The sequence below is a fragment of the Mytilus galloprovincialis genome, chromosome 10 (genome assembly GCF_965363235.1).
Source record: "Mytilus galloprovincialis chromosome 10, xbMytGall1.hap1.1, whole genome shotgun sequence".
Lineage (NCBI taxonomy): Eukaryota > Metazoa > Mollusca > Bivalvia > Mytilida > Mytilidae > Mytilus > Mytilus galloprovincialis.
Genome location: NC_134847.1, coordinates 38,938,689 through 38,953,761, shown reverse-complemented (window position 1 = coordinate 38,953,761; position 15,073 = coordinate 38,938,689). Strand labels below are relative to the sequence as shown.

At 33.1% G+C, this 15,073-nt stretch overlaps 1 protein-coding gene across 1 annotated transcript; it reads left to right on the top strand.

The window, feature by feature from the left end:
• Positions 1-679: 679 nt before the first annotated feature.
• On the top strand, positions 680-14,484 carry LOC143047536 (transaldolase-like). Its single transcript, XM_076220598.1, has 9 exons — positions 680-924; positions 2,853-2,976; positions 3,631-3,738; positions 4,487-4,618; positions 7,093-7,153; positions 9,618-9,732; positions 10,642-10,771; positions 12,605-12,672; positions 13,932-14,484. The coding sequence occupies exons 1-9, from the start codon at positions 831-833 to the stop codon at positions 14,090-14,092; spliced, it is 993 nt and encodes a 330-aa protein (XP_076076713.1). The 5' UTR covers positions 680-830; the 3' UTR covers positions 14,093-14,484.
• Positions 14,485-15,073: the final 589 nt, after the last annotated feature.

The window sequence follows — 15,073 nt, the reverse complement described above, 5'->3', positions numbered from 1 at the left end:
ACCTGGACCAAAAACTTTAACCTGAACGGACGCACAGACGGACGAACGAACGAACGAATGGAAGCACAGACCAGAAAACATAATGCCCCTCTACTATCGTGGGGTATAAAAAATAATAAAAAAATTAGTCTATATCTTTATTCATGCACTTCTTTTAGGGAAATCATTGCTAGCACTGTATCTTTCGTCTATCTATTAAGCACCAAAATTGTCACTCTAACTATAGGAGTACACGGAGAAAGGCTGCGGGTATATTTTTTTTTATAAAATGTCACGGCATATGCACAGGGGCTTGTTTAGTGGGTCAGACGAGGTTTAACTGTCAATGGCGATTGTTTTTTTTTATATAGGATAGCGATCGCCATTGACAGTAAAACCTCGTCTGACCCACTAAACAAGCCCCTGTGGCATATGTTTTCATGATAGCATTGCCGAAACGTCGTCACAAGCTAGGGTAACGCGTCTGGCGTAAATACAAAATTTAATCCTGGTATCTATGATGAGTTTTATTTAGTGATTTTTAAAATATTGTATTCTGCAGCTGACATGCTACTTAACGATGCGCTTTTGTTTAAATATCTTATTTTCCTCCGTCATATTGCTGAAGTTGGAGAAGCTTTTTAGAAAGCTAGCACTCGATGCTGTTAAACATGTCGTCTCCGAGTTTGTCCTAGTATTTATATTCAGGAAAGCGCTTCCGTCATTATGTCTGGTTCCTTGTCAGTGTTGCATGCCTAGCTCATTTAATATCAATAGCCTAACAGGTAAACGTTTGTCCCAAATTTTGCATCCTGATTTAGCGGAAATATTATTCACAGTAATATCCTGAGATGTCTGAGCCACAAACTAAAAAATCCGCCATGACAACACTGGACCAGCTAAAGGAATTAACTGTCATAGTTGCAGACACTGGTGATTTTGAAGGTAAATATTTTTTTTTGCATGACAAAAATGAGATCTTGTCCATGTTGTTGTCGCATGTTCATTCATAAACATGTACAGTATACACAACATGATCAAGTTAATATGACACAGGTGTCCCAGTTACATATGGAAAAAAAGCAAATTCTGTATAATAATAAGTAATTTACAACAATTGGCATTTTTTTTTCAAAATTTCAACCCCAAATATTTTGCCATCTCTATTTTTATGAGGGTAGTTATGCCCTTTACCGTCAGGCGTCAAACGGCCATTTTCCGCTATCGTTAGCGTCAAATTGATTTAAAATTTTCCGTGATTCGTTAAAATATCCTTAACGTGATTCGTCAGAGGTCTTAGTTCTATAGTTGCCATCAGCTGAAATTCGTAGCGGTTATCGGTAAAAATAATCTAAACTATCAATCGTGTTCACTCGAGATATAGTTTTTCACATTCCATTCATAAGTTGCAAAAAGAAAAACCACTACTGACCTACCCTTTAAGTGATCACACTGTAATAATCCTGACCTTCACATTTTCCAGAATGTTTTCCATTGTAATTCCGCCATCTTCGTTTCTATGAGGATCATTTGTTTACATATGACATTCGTCACTTACGCAGTTTCATGAAATGTTCTTTTCATTGATGTGATAAGATTTCCCGCGCTTTATGCAAATTTTATGAAATTGAACTCCACGGAAACACTTCCGGTAAAAACAATGGCGGATTCCACCATTCAAAATCGTCTTGGAAAATGTAAAGGTCAAGATTATCACAGTGCAATCACTTAAAAGGTAGGTCAGTAGTGGTTTTTCACTTTGCGATTTATGAATGGAATGTGAAAAACTATATCAGAAGTGAACGTGGTTGATAGTTTAGATTAATTTTACCGATAACCGCTACGAAGTTCAGCTGACGGTGACTATAATTATCGTTACCGTTATTTTTGCAAAAAAATTAACGTGATAAATTAATGTGATTCGTCAAAATCATGTTTTTTTTATCATCTAAAAGAAAGTTAACATCATTTGGCAAGAATTGTTACCGTTTTTCGTCATGAAGGTACCCCCATTACCACCCTCTTTTATACGTCTGTTTACAGGACGTATTATGGTATGTCTGTCCTTCATCAACATGTCGGAAAATAACTCAAAAACGGTTTAACCAATTGTCATGAAACTTTGGTGAATTATATATATCTATTGACGTGAGATCCCATTTGATTTTCATAAATTTTACATTTGACATTGTAAGTTTTCAAGTTTTGGAGGTTTTTTCATTAAGAATAGGAGGATTTTCCAGTTTTTGAACAATGTAATTCAAAATGGTTCAGCAATATGCAGGAAACTTTGGTGTATTGTTTATATCTATTGACATAAGCTCCCTTTCAATTTTTTATCTATTTTATTTTTTACGTTTCAGCGATTTTATTCATAAAAAAGGGGGGAGTGTTCATTCAATGTGTTAAGCAGTTATCACGAAACTTTGGTGACTGGTTTATATCTATTTAGATAACATCCCTTTAGTTTTTCATGAATATCTGATATGACAGTAATAATTTTTTGTACTTTATTCTTTAAAAAAGCTATGGGCGTATCATGTGCTCATGGCACAGCTGTTTATTTATTTAATATCAGCAATGTCAACATTAATTACGTTTTTTTGTCACTGATCATGCTGATGAAGTTAAGGTAAAGAACTTCTATAATTATATCAATTTTATATGGCTTCACTTGAGTGTCAAACAAACCGCTAATCAACAATGTTTACCTTTGGCAAACTGCCGTTATGTATTACATGTACTTTAAAAAGCTTTGTGAAATTGTGTATCTGAAAACACTTCAAAGTTCATGTTTAAAAATGTATACAGAGAAAGAAGTTATATGTCATGTTTTAATTATTTATCAGAAGTTATTTAATTCTTTTTCATAGCTATGAAGGAGTATAAGCCTACTGATGCTACAACCAACCCTTCTCTGATATCAGCAGCAGCAAATATGCCAGCATACCAACATCTTATTGAAGAGGCTGTTACTTTTGCCAAAAAAAGTGGAGGGTAAAATTAAAATTAATACTTCGTTAAAATACAGCAATGTAAAGTGAGCCTTTTAATCAATGTAAAGCAAGAATGTAATTAATGAACATGTGATGAAGACTCATTTCAAAAGAAAAAAATATGTACAATAATAAATGTCTTATATATTTATATGTTGATGAAATGCACAATTTGTTGTATCAAATTATCGATTATTGTTCTTTTTTTACATTACATTAAATTATAAAAAGTAATATCACAAAAATACTGAATTCTGAGGAAAATTCAAAACAAAGCCCCTAATCAAATGTCAAAGACAAAAGCTCAAACACATCACACGAATGGATAACAACTGTCATATTTCTGACTTGGTACAGGCACTTTTTTATGTAGAAAATGGTGGATTGAACCTGGTTTATAGCTACATTTGTAGCCTAACCTCTCACTTGTATGACAGTCATATAAAAGATTTATGAATAGCATGAATAGTGAATTTTGAAATCATGACAAAAAAGAAAATAAACTGAAATAAGAAATATAAAAAAAAAAAATCATCATGCTGTGTAACTGTACTTTAAACATGTCATCATTATCAGAGTAAAAACAGAAAGAAGACAAGGTATGTTTTTCTCTTTTAACAAACATAAAATATTTTTTTTAATTTTATTTCAATAGGACAATGGAACAACAAATAGAAGCTGCTATGGATAAGGTATATGTATTGTTTGGTTTAGAGATCCTGAAAATTGTACCCGGCAGAGTTTCAACAGAGGTTGATGCAAGGTATATTTTTTTTTTGCAGAAATTCAAAACATGTGTTCCAGTTAATTTTTGTCTTTGTCACTTTAATATGTACGGAGGACGCAAAGTGCCAATTTGATATCTGTACTTAAAATAGAAATTGCAAAAGTCTATATTGCAGGCGGTTAGATATAGAATATGGAATAACGATTAATGAACCGGCCACTAACCTTGCAAACATTTTAAATATGTTATACTGTAAAAGCAGAAATTTTCGTGGAGGATTTAATTTTGTTTATTTCGTGGAAAGAATATATCCACAAAATTAAAAAACCCACGAAAATTTAACCTACATATAATATCCATTGATTAAAAACCACAAAATTAAATCCCAATGAAACCTTATATAGAGACAAAACCACAAATTTTGACCCCAAGAAAAATTAATGTTTCTACAGTATATGGAAAAAGAAGTTTATTGGTTGTAATAACACTTTATAGATGTTTCTATAAACAACTTTCTAAATTGACCTTCACCAGGAACACAGGAAACCATAATTTTGAAAATAAAAGATGTATAACTTTTTGAACAAAAGTGAACAGCTAGCTTATATGACCAAAAGAGACCTTACAAGAATAGACAAAACCAGATATTAGTTGTTTAGCAGTTACAAAACATTATTTTGATAAATCATTGTTCAACCCCATATATACCTCATTCAAATTTTCTTCATGTTTTGTTTAAGTTATTTTGTATTGTCATGCATAATACATGTATTGCTATTTTTAGAATGTCATTCGATAAAGATGGGATGATTGCTAAAGCCAAAAAACTGATAGACATGTATAAAGCTGCTGGTGTAAGCAAAGATAGAATTCTTATCAAATTATCATCTACATGGGAAGGAATAGAGGCAGCAAAGTAGGTATTTTAATTATTTGTTAATGACTGGACAAACAGATTGACAGCTTATATTCATTAACCGGATTTTTGTGACAAAAATGTCGGTTATTGATTTGGGAATGTACGGCGGGCGGCAATCAAATGTTGTCCGTGCATTAACTCATGAACCGTTCAACCAAAGCTTTTAAAATTTTAATATGTTATTACTGACAACTATACGAAGGTCAAGTTTAATAATGGCGATTTTGACTTTTACCGTTCAGGAGTTATGGTTCTTGAAAGACGGCAATCAAATGTTGTCCGTGCATTAACTCATGAACCGTTCAACCAAAGCTTTTAAATTTTTTTATGTTATTACTGACAACTATACGAAGGTCAAGTTCAATAATGGCGATTTTGACTTTTACCGTTCAGGAGTTATGGTTCTTGAAAGATTGAAAAATGGAGTTTTCAGTCGTGTCCGTGCATTTACTCATGAACTGTTCTACCAAAGCTTCCCAAATTTTAATATGTTGTTACTGATGACAGAATGGAGGTCAAGTTCAATAATGACGATTTTGACTTTAACCGTTCAGGAGTTATGGTTCTTGAAAGATTGAAAAATGGAGTTTCCAGTCGTGTCCGTGCATTTATGAATGAACTGTTCTAGCAAAGCTTTCGAAATTTTAATATGCTGTTACTGATGACAAAATGGAGGTCAAGTTCAATAATGACGATTTTGACTTTTACCGTTCAGGAGTTATGGTTCTTGAAAGATTGAAAAATGGTGTTTCCCGTCGTGTCCGTGCATTTTCTCATGAACCATTCAACCAAAGCTTTTGAAATTTTAATATGTTGTTACTGATGACAAAATAGAGGTCAAGTTTCATAATGACGATTTTGACTTTTACTGTTCAGGAGTTATGGTTCTTGAAAGATCGTAAAATGGTGTTTCCATTCACGTTGTTGCATTTACTCATGAACCATTCAATCTAAGCTTTTCAAATATTATTATTTCAAAATGTTGATACTGATGACAAAATGGAGGTCAAATTTGATATTGATGATTTTCACTTTCACCATTCATCAGTAATGGTTCTTGTGATATTGCCAGGACACAAATAAATGTAAATAAATCCGGTTTGCTGTCGTTGTGACAGCCTCTTGTTTTTTTTCTGAAATACTAAATGCTTTTGTACAATCTTGTAAATACCAAGACTACAAGGACAAAAACCAGCTTTTACTTCCTTCACATTATTTTTCACAATGCAAAAGAGATTTTTTAGTGTATACATGTTATATACAGTCAACTCTCATTATCTCCAAGTCAGCCGGACCAGAGAAATATTTCGAGTTACACGTAGTTCGACTCAAACGAAAACCGGAAGTTTGACAACAAGGGACACAACTCTTGCTTAGCTTAGTAAAGCTAAAATAAATCTGGGTGAATATGGGAAGGGGATCGATATTCTGGTATCAGATCAACATGATCAATGTATTTGTAAGTCATTGTTTTTCATTATTATAATAACATTATTTCTACTTATTCAGTTGTTTCAGTTACAATTTTTTCCTATGACTTTTATCAGAGAGAGTAATTTCCAATCGATAGTTTCGTTATTCATGTCGTTTATAGTTGACAAAATTGTTAATTATCGGATACAAGAGATTTTAGAAAATTTAGATTTCTCTTCATTTTGTTTTATCTCACTCTTTCTTTTCAAAAGAAAATACAACAAGAATAAAGACACTGATTGAGTAGTTTTTAGGTGATCATCAATGGAAGTCATAATCCTTACTTTATACACAACCAAGCTCATTAGTGTTAATCACAATTAATTGTTTTGTAAACATTTTTAAATACTTTTTCATGATCATTAACAGTGTATCACTAATTATTTATAAAAATTCTATAAAAGATAATCTTAGGTAAAACACTTGTGGAAATAGCATGTCATAAATCAATACAGTGGTCAGTGACTGGAAATTTAATTACACACCTATTGTCAGATTAACTCTTCAATCGATTAATATGCCGGAGGTCATGTTTTGACATATGTGTATTAGTTGAGCATGTTGAGATAAATAATGAATTTTGTTAACCTTGAGATTGTAAATTTAGTTTGACTCATCCAATTTCGACTCATTACATACATTTATATGGAACAAAGTTCAGGACCAGGTGAAAACTGACTCATTCGAATGAGTTTTATTACCTTTTCTTTACATATATACAATTCAATAGTTGTCAGTTATATTACTGCCTGAGACAGAAGTGAACAGTTAAGGGTGATTAGAAAACTGACTGGTTTCTTAGAGTGGTATATGTAAATGTATGCTTAGAGGACACATAACCCTAATGATGTACAATAATTTACAAACGTAGTTTATTTTATAGCTTATTTTTTATTTTTTTGTTCAAACAAGTGGCTATGCATTTCTACTGTAATTCAATATATACAATGATGCATTTTATTGCAACAAATTAAATGTTTAATGTTTTTTTTCTTCAGGGAATTAGAAAGCAAGTACGGAATACATGTCAACATGACTTTATTGTTTAACTTCTATCAGGTAAGTAAGAATGAGGCCTTTCATGGCGGTGTCCAAGTAGTCACATAATCACAATTGTTTTGTCACTATAATCACATGATCATTTTTTAGCTCACCTTGCCCGAAGGGCCAAGTGAGCTTTTCTCACCACTTGGCGTCCGTCATCGTCGTCCGTCGTCGTCGTCGTTAACAATTTACATTTTGAACTTCTTCTAGAGAACCACTGAATGGAATGGAACCAAACATGGCATGAATGTTCCTTATGAGGTGCTGACCAAGTGTTGTTACTTTGTAGCCGATCCATCATCCAAGATGGCCGCCAGCGGGGGACTTAGTTTAACATAGGACCCTATGGGAAATGCATACAAATGACTTCCTCTAGAGAACCACTGAATGGAATGAAACCAAACATGGCATGAATGTTCCTTATGAGGTGCTGACCAAGTGTTGTTACTTTGTTGCCGATCCATCATCCAAGATGGCCGCCAGCCGGGAACTTAGTTTAACATAGGACCCTATGGGAAATGCATACAAATGACTTCTTTTAGAGAACCACTGAATGGAATAAAACCAAACATAGCATGAATGTTCCTTATGGGGTGCTGACCAAGTGTTGTTACTTTGTAGCCGATCCATCATCCAAGATGGCCGCCAGCGGGGGACTTAGTTTAACATAGGACCCTATGGGAAATGCATACAAATGACTTCTTCTAGAGAACCACTAAATGGAATGAAACCAAACATAGCATGAATGTTCCTTATGGAGTGCTGACCAAGTGTTGTTACTTTGTAGCCAATCCATCATCCAAGATGGCCGCCAGCGGGGGACTTAGTTTAACATAGGACCCTATGGGAAATGCATACAAATGACTTCTTCTAGAGAACCACCAAATGGAATGAAACCAAATATAGCATGAATGTTCCTTATGGAGTGCTGACCAAGTGTTGTTACTTTGTAGCCAATCCATCATCCAAGATGGCCGCCAGCGGGGGACTTAGTTTAACATAGGACCCTATGGGAAATGCATACAAATGACTTCTTTTAGAGAACCACTGAATGGAATGAAATCAAACATGGCATGAATGTTCCTAATGTGGTGCTAACCAAGTGTTGTTACTTTGTAGCCGATCCATTATCCAAGATGGACGCCAGCGTGGGAATTAGTTTAACATAGGACCCTATGGGAAATGCATACAAATGACTTCTTTTAGAGAACAACTGAATGGAATGAAACCAAACATTGCATGAATGTTCCTTATGCCGTGCTGACCATGTGTTGTTTCTTTGTAGCCCATCCATCATCCAAGATGGCCGCCAGCATGGGACTTAGTTTAACATAGGACCCTATGGGAAATGCATACAAATGACTTCTTTTAGAGAACCACTGAATGGAATGAAATCAAACATGGCCTGAATGTTCCTAATGTGGTGCTGACCAAGTGTTGTTACTTTGTAGCCGATCCATTATCCAAGATGGCCGCCAGCAGGGACTTAGTTTAACATAGGACCCTATTGGAAATGCATACAAATGACTTCTTTTAGAGAACCACTGAATGGAATAAAACTAAACATTGCATGAATGTTCCTTATGAGGTGCTGACCAAGTGTTGTTACTTTGTAGCAGATCCATCATCCAAGATGGCCGCCAGCAGGGGACTTAGTTTAACATAGGACCCTATGGGAAATGCATACAAATGACTTCTTTTAGAGAACCACTGAATGGAATAAAACCAAACATGGCATGAATGTTCCTTATGAGGTGCTGACCAAGTGTTGTTACTTTGTAGCCGATCTGCCATCCAAGATGGCCGCCAGTGGGGGACTTTTGAATGAAATTAAACATGTTCCTTTCCTTATCAATGAGGTTGTGTTGTCACTTTTAGCCAAATTTTATATTTTTTCATATGATTTCAAAAACCCAAGTAGAATCAGGTGAGCGATACAGGCTCTTGAGAGCCTCTAGTTTTTAGAACTAGGTAATCAAATAATTAAAAATACAGTCATAGATTATCAAATAATCATGAAATGTTTGGTCTGATAATCGAGTAATCACTATAAAAACAACTAAATAATCAGATAATCAAAAACCACATGAGGAAGTGAAAACAATTTTAAATGTCTGCAATTTATGTTAGAAAATTTAAACTGCAATTGAAAAAAGAAGTTTTTTAGAGGCATTTGTTATTTAATTAAAACAGAATGTCTTAGAGCCCATCAAACCCCCTTTTTAAGCTCAAAGAGGGTATAACTCTCCCAATATTGGACCTTGTATTGAGGAGTCTAATGAGAGTGCACTAAGATGCTTATATGAGATTAATAATATAACAAATTACTTTCATATTAGCTTCAGGTTTAAAACAGTCATCAGTTTGTTGCAAATCCCTGTTTTTAAAAGACGTAATAGGCTATTGCCCCAAAATCCTTGTACAAAAAGGTAGGATAAATCTTAACAGATCTTATATTTCGTGATTTATATTTAATCAGGCTGTAGCTTGTGCTGAAGCTGGGGCAACACTTATCTCACCTTTTGTTGGAAGAATTTATGATTGGTTTGTTAAAAATACAGACCAGAAAACATTTGAAAGATTAGATGATCCAGGTAGGTGTGAAAGTACATTTCTCTAATTCTTGGCAGATTCATACTCATTCTAGTCTGTTTATTATTTTTATTTATTTCTTTTGTTTGCTATTTTCACATTTCTTGAGCAGTGAGAGTAAATATTTCTCCTCACTAGTGAAAAGTCTGCAATTTAATTATGACGTTTAATTTTTTTGATTTCTGCTGAATTTCCTATTGTGACATCATGAAAAAAGGTGAGCATGTCTTATGAAGTTGCATATAGAACACAACTTTATGAAAATCTTTGAAAAGGAAGGATACAAATCATTAGAGAAACAGATTCCAACCCTATATAAATTTGTGTTTTATGATATTTCTCCACTCTTAACCGTTTTTAGAAATATTTAAAAAGCTCAGCAAGCCTTTCACTTTAAAAAATTAAACGTTAACTGTCTTGAGTAGAGAAATATTGTAAAACTTGTTGCAGCGATGAATTCTGTATTTTTCTAATTCCTGGCTAATTGATGCTGCTTCTGACTTGTTTATTATTTTCATTTCATCAACCTGTTGTTCATTTGATCTCAGTTCTTCATTAGTCTAAATTCAATTCTGATGTAATATTATCCGCCTATCCTTTGAATTTCTTATTGTTACACCACAGAAAGAGACAACCCTGTCTAAAGACCTTACAAAGAAATAAAAAAAAATTGAGAATGGAAATGGGGAATATGTCAAAGAGACAACAACCTGACCAAACGGCAGAAAACAGCTGAAGGCCACCAATGGGTCTTCAAAGCAGCGAGACAATCCTGCACCTTTAGGTGGTCTTTTTGCAGATCATTTGAACAGAAGGATTTAGTTTGGTTGCATATCATTTGAAAAGTCAATAAAATGGTACTAGGATATGGTAATTGTTCATTGAATGTGCATGTATTTTTTTACTTTTAGGTGTGAAAAGTGTGACAAAAATCTACAACTATTACAAGAAATTTGGCTATGATACTGTTGTAATGGGTGCTTCCTTCAGAAATACAGATCAAATACTTGGTCTAGCTGGATGTGATCTCTTAACAATCTCGTAAGTAAAAAGGAGGCATAGCAGGGGCTCATCCAGCCATGTAAAAAGTGGGTGTTTCAACCATGTGTCCCCATTCATATATGCATTGATCATTAAAAAAAAATGGTGGGTTACAATCAGGGCTTCCAAAATTATTTTTAGCCAGCCGAACAATTTATATATTATCCCGATTTGAATCCCTTTAGACTAAATAAACAAAAGGCCGTTATGGTAATCATTACCAAGTTGCCAGTTGGCCATCAGAATGATTGACATTAAAAAAAAACAATACTTAACTTTTTTCGATTCAAATTTGAAGTTCTAACATAAACTGTTAAATTGGCAGTGCATCATTCGAAGTGTGCAACATCAGCGTACTTGTATCTGCCTTAGCATCTTTATTTGTGCAAAATAACATGGTCAAAAACTTTACTTTCGTTTTAAATTTAAAACTGGATGTTATCTTGACAATGGTAAAACATGGACCAGAGACAGATACATAAATTCCGTGAACGTTTGCAAAGCATGAATGAGTGTTAGCTCTATCTACGTTGTCTTCAAGGAAATATTCGAAATAAACGCGAGATAAAGGTATTAATGACAATTTAAGCATTTTTTGAAAAAATTAGGATGCATAATCAAATTTCACACCTGCGCACACATGTACTTGTTCTAATAGAGACAAGTCTCTGGTTCAAACAATGCGATTATGACGATTTTTCATTTTCACCTTTTTAATTTTTTATCAAATCATATTTGTAAACGTATTTCTGATAATTTAAATTTTTTTGACTAAAATTTTTAGATCCAATTCGCTGAAATGTAAGAAAATAACTTTTAATAGACCGATCTATATCCGGTTCAAAATAGTTTACCTGTCACCTGAACAGGTAAGTTTCAGCTGTTCGACAACTAATTAGCCTTGATTAAAATGAGAAGGTATTAAACATGTTAAAGTAGGGGTTGTTTTGATAGTACTTTTAAAATGATCATATCACTTTTATGACCGGAAATATGTGGTGTTAAAGGCTAAAGGTTTGGTCTCAAAGATCACCAATTGTGATAAAATGACAGTCTCTTATGAAAGCCTTGAAAACAAAAAAGTAGATGAGTATTTTTATGTTATGTTGATGTGAACTTTTAAAAATATGCCAAGTTAGGGTTTTGTAACTTAACAAATTGGCTGAAATTGCAATTGAGGCATTTGTTTCCTATATGAACATAATTTCTAGTTAACATCTCTTAAAAGAGAGGTGAAAAACATTAAAGGGATTTCAAACTCATAAATCTAAATCTAAAAACAAACTGAGAATGCTATGGCTAAAAACAAAACAAAAAAAATATAACAACAGAACAGAACAGAAAACACAACATAAAAAAAAGACATTGACCAATATCAACCCTTCAAAAAAACAGGGGTGATCTCAGCATAAGCAGATCCTACTTCACATGTGGCACCATCATGCTACTCATAAGTATATTCTTGAAACAATTGGCTTTAAAATTGTTCATCTGTCCTCAATACTCTCTTGATAAAGTTTAAAGTTTAAGACATTTTGACTTTTCAAAAAATTGAATCCTTTATTTCACTGCAGTAATGGAAGCCTTAAAAAAGAGGAAGAAGATATGAAGGGGGAATTTGAAAGTGAAAGGAAAACATGGCAAAAAGCATATCGATGAAAATTAAAAAAACTCTACACAAAAAATAAAAGATAAAAGATTGAATAACACAAATCCTGCCAATGTTTTATGATGTACTAAGCTTATCAGAAATGGTAAGCAATCTTTGCTTCACTAGTTACACCTTTCATTGATTATTATAATGAGTATTAATGTGATTTTTTTATTTTTCAGACCTGGTTTACTGAAGAAACTGTCAGAGTCAAATGAACAGATATCTCCTGTTCTATCAGAAAAATTAGGTGAAATATTTATATTGATTGCATGGCATATAAGAGAGGGGGTAGAAGGGGTCTTGATCCCATAATCCCGGGCTTAAAAACATGAAATCCTGAGGTCCCGAATTTAAATAAATTTAAATCCTGACATCCAGAAATTCAAAAAAAGAATTCCCGGATCCCAAAAGGGTTAATCCCGAAATCTCTGAGCTGAAAAACACCTAATCCTGATAAAGGTCCTATCCCTCCTCATATAAAAAATCAATAATCTTCTACGAAATATTTTCGTATAGATTTTCACTTACTTATATGAAGCTTTAACACAAATTTATAATATTTTCATATATAATATGTGTTGTAAAAGATATTTGGTGGTTTTCATTTCGCTTTTACGTAGAAATAGGATATTAGGTGGTTTGCATTTGGCTTTTATGTAAAAAAACTAGAATATGCTCATAAAATCTTGATACAATTGGTAAGGTTTTGAAACAAAGTTTTTGAATTTTGCAGGCTGTACCTTGAAGGAGCATGCATGAAAACATATTAAAGACTGATCAATAACAGTCTCTAAATTAGGATATTTCCTCAAAAATTGGCGTTTTCTGTGAAAAAAAAAACTGTTTCAAAGACCAATTTAGGAATTACAAAACACTACATTCATAAGTCATATCACAAATATTTCCGTCTTTGTATGGTTTAAGAGGAGTTGCGTCTAAATGAAATCTGTCTCTTCCTTTAGAAGTATAGATAAGGAGATGTGGTATGAGTGCTAAATGAATACATAAGCTTACTAGTCACACACAATCATGACAATATACATAATTATTATGAAGAATATCAAATGAAGCAATTAACATCTACTGCTACTGATCAAGAAGTCAAGTTGTCTCATTGTCAATCATACCACATCTTCTTTTTTATATTTGAATAAAACTAATTTAAAGAGGAATTATAGACTGAGAATACTGTGAGCAGGTGCTGAATAAAAAAATGATATATTAGTTATGGATTGAATTACATTCAAATTTATAGTAGGGTAAAATAAAAACTCCAATTTGCCTTTTCAGAATCTAAAGGACTATGGGTAATCTCATTGTTCGTACACCAAAATGAAAATAATCTTAAGTCATTGGTTAAATTTCGATTATTTAGCATGTTTTTAACCACTCATTATGTTTTTGTGTAAGCTTTTGAAAATATTACCCAGAATGCATTAGATTCTGAAATGGCGAATTCATTAAACGATCAGAAATCTTAAAAACTGTATATTATCTTTTGTATAGCAAATTCTAGTGACTTGGAAGAGGTTACAGTAGACGAAAACAAATTTCGCTGGGAGATGAACGAGGATGCCATGGCAACAGATAAATTAGCCGATGGAATCAGACGATTTGCTGTTGATGCCGTTAAGCTAGAAAATCTATTCAAACAAAAATTACAGTGAAAAAGAAGAGAATAAAAATGTACTTTAAAAGAGATAATTTAGATCTGTAGATATATATATACATAGATATTTGTATGCAAGTTGAAATACTGCCAACAAATCAAAGTTCAAAAGTTGGCTTTGATCATGTGATATTAAAATAATGCTTTGCTTAGAAAGTAACTATCATAACAGGATTTTTTTTAATCATTCAAAGCAAGAATGATATCTAAATATTATATTAATAAAATTGTGCGATTTAATATCATATATTTGATGATAAGATCATAACATTTATTAGCTTCCTAATATTTTGATAAATTGTGATATATATTTCAATGAAATAATTGTTGATAGGACAACATAATCATGTGTTCTTTAAAAAATGTTATTCAATAAAATGATTTTTTCAATTTGTATTCAAGTTGTTTATGCACTAACTAAGTTGCTTATAGTCGGGGTTTTATTTCACACCTTTGTTGGATTGGTGGATGTATAATATTTATCAAAGCTATGATTAAAAACGGGTTGATACACAGGGGCTAAAGGTTCCAAGCCACAAAAAATTTACTAGTCTCAAGAGAAGACTGCAGAACAATGGCTACACAGCTTTCTCACCACACATTCATATAGCATCCTGGAAAACAGAAAACATGTCATGACACGGGTTATGTTCTTCTCATATATGTTATGATGGTATGATACTAAACCCCTAACGGGAAGGATTGTGCCTGATGTTCATATGATGAAATCATAATCTTTCAGTCAGTTTAGTTGAAGTCTGGAGCTGGCATGTCAGTTAACTGCTAGTAGTCTGTTGTTATTTATGTATTATTGTCATTTTGTTTATTTTCTTTGGTTACATCTTCTGACATCAGACTCGGATTTCTCTTGAACTGAATTTTAATGTGCGTATTGTTATGCGTTTACTTTACTACATTGGTTAGAGGTATAGGGGGAGGGTTGAGATCTCACAAACATGTTTAACCCCGCCGCATTTTT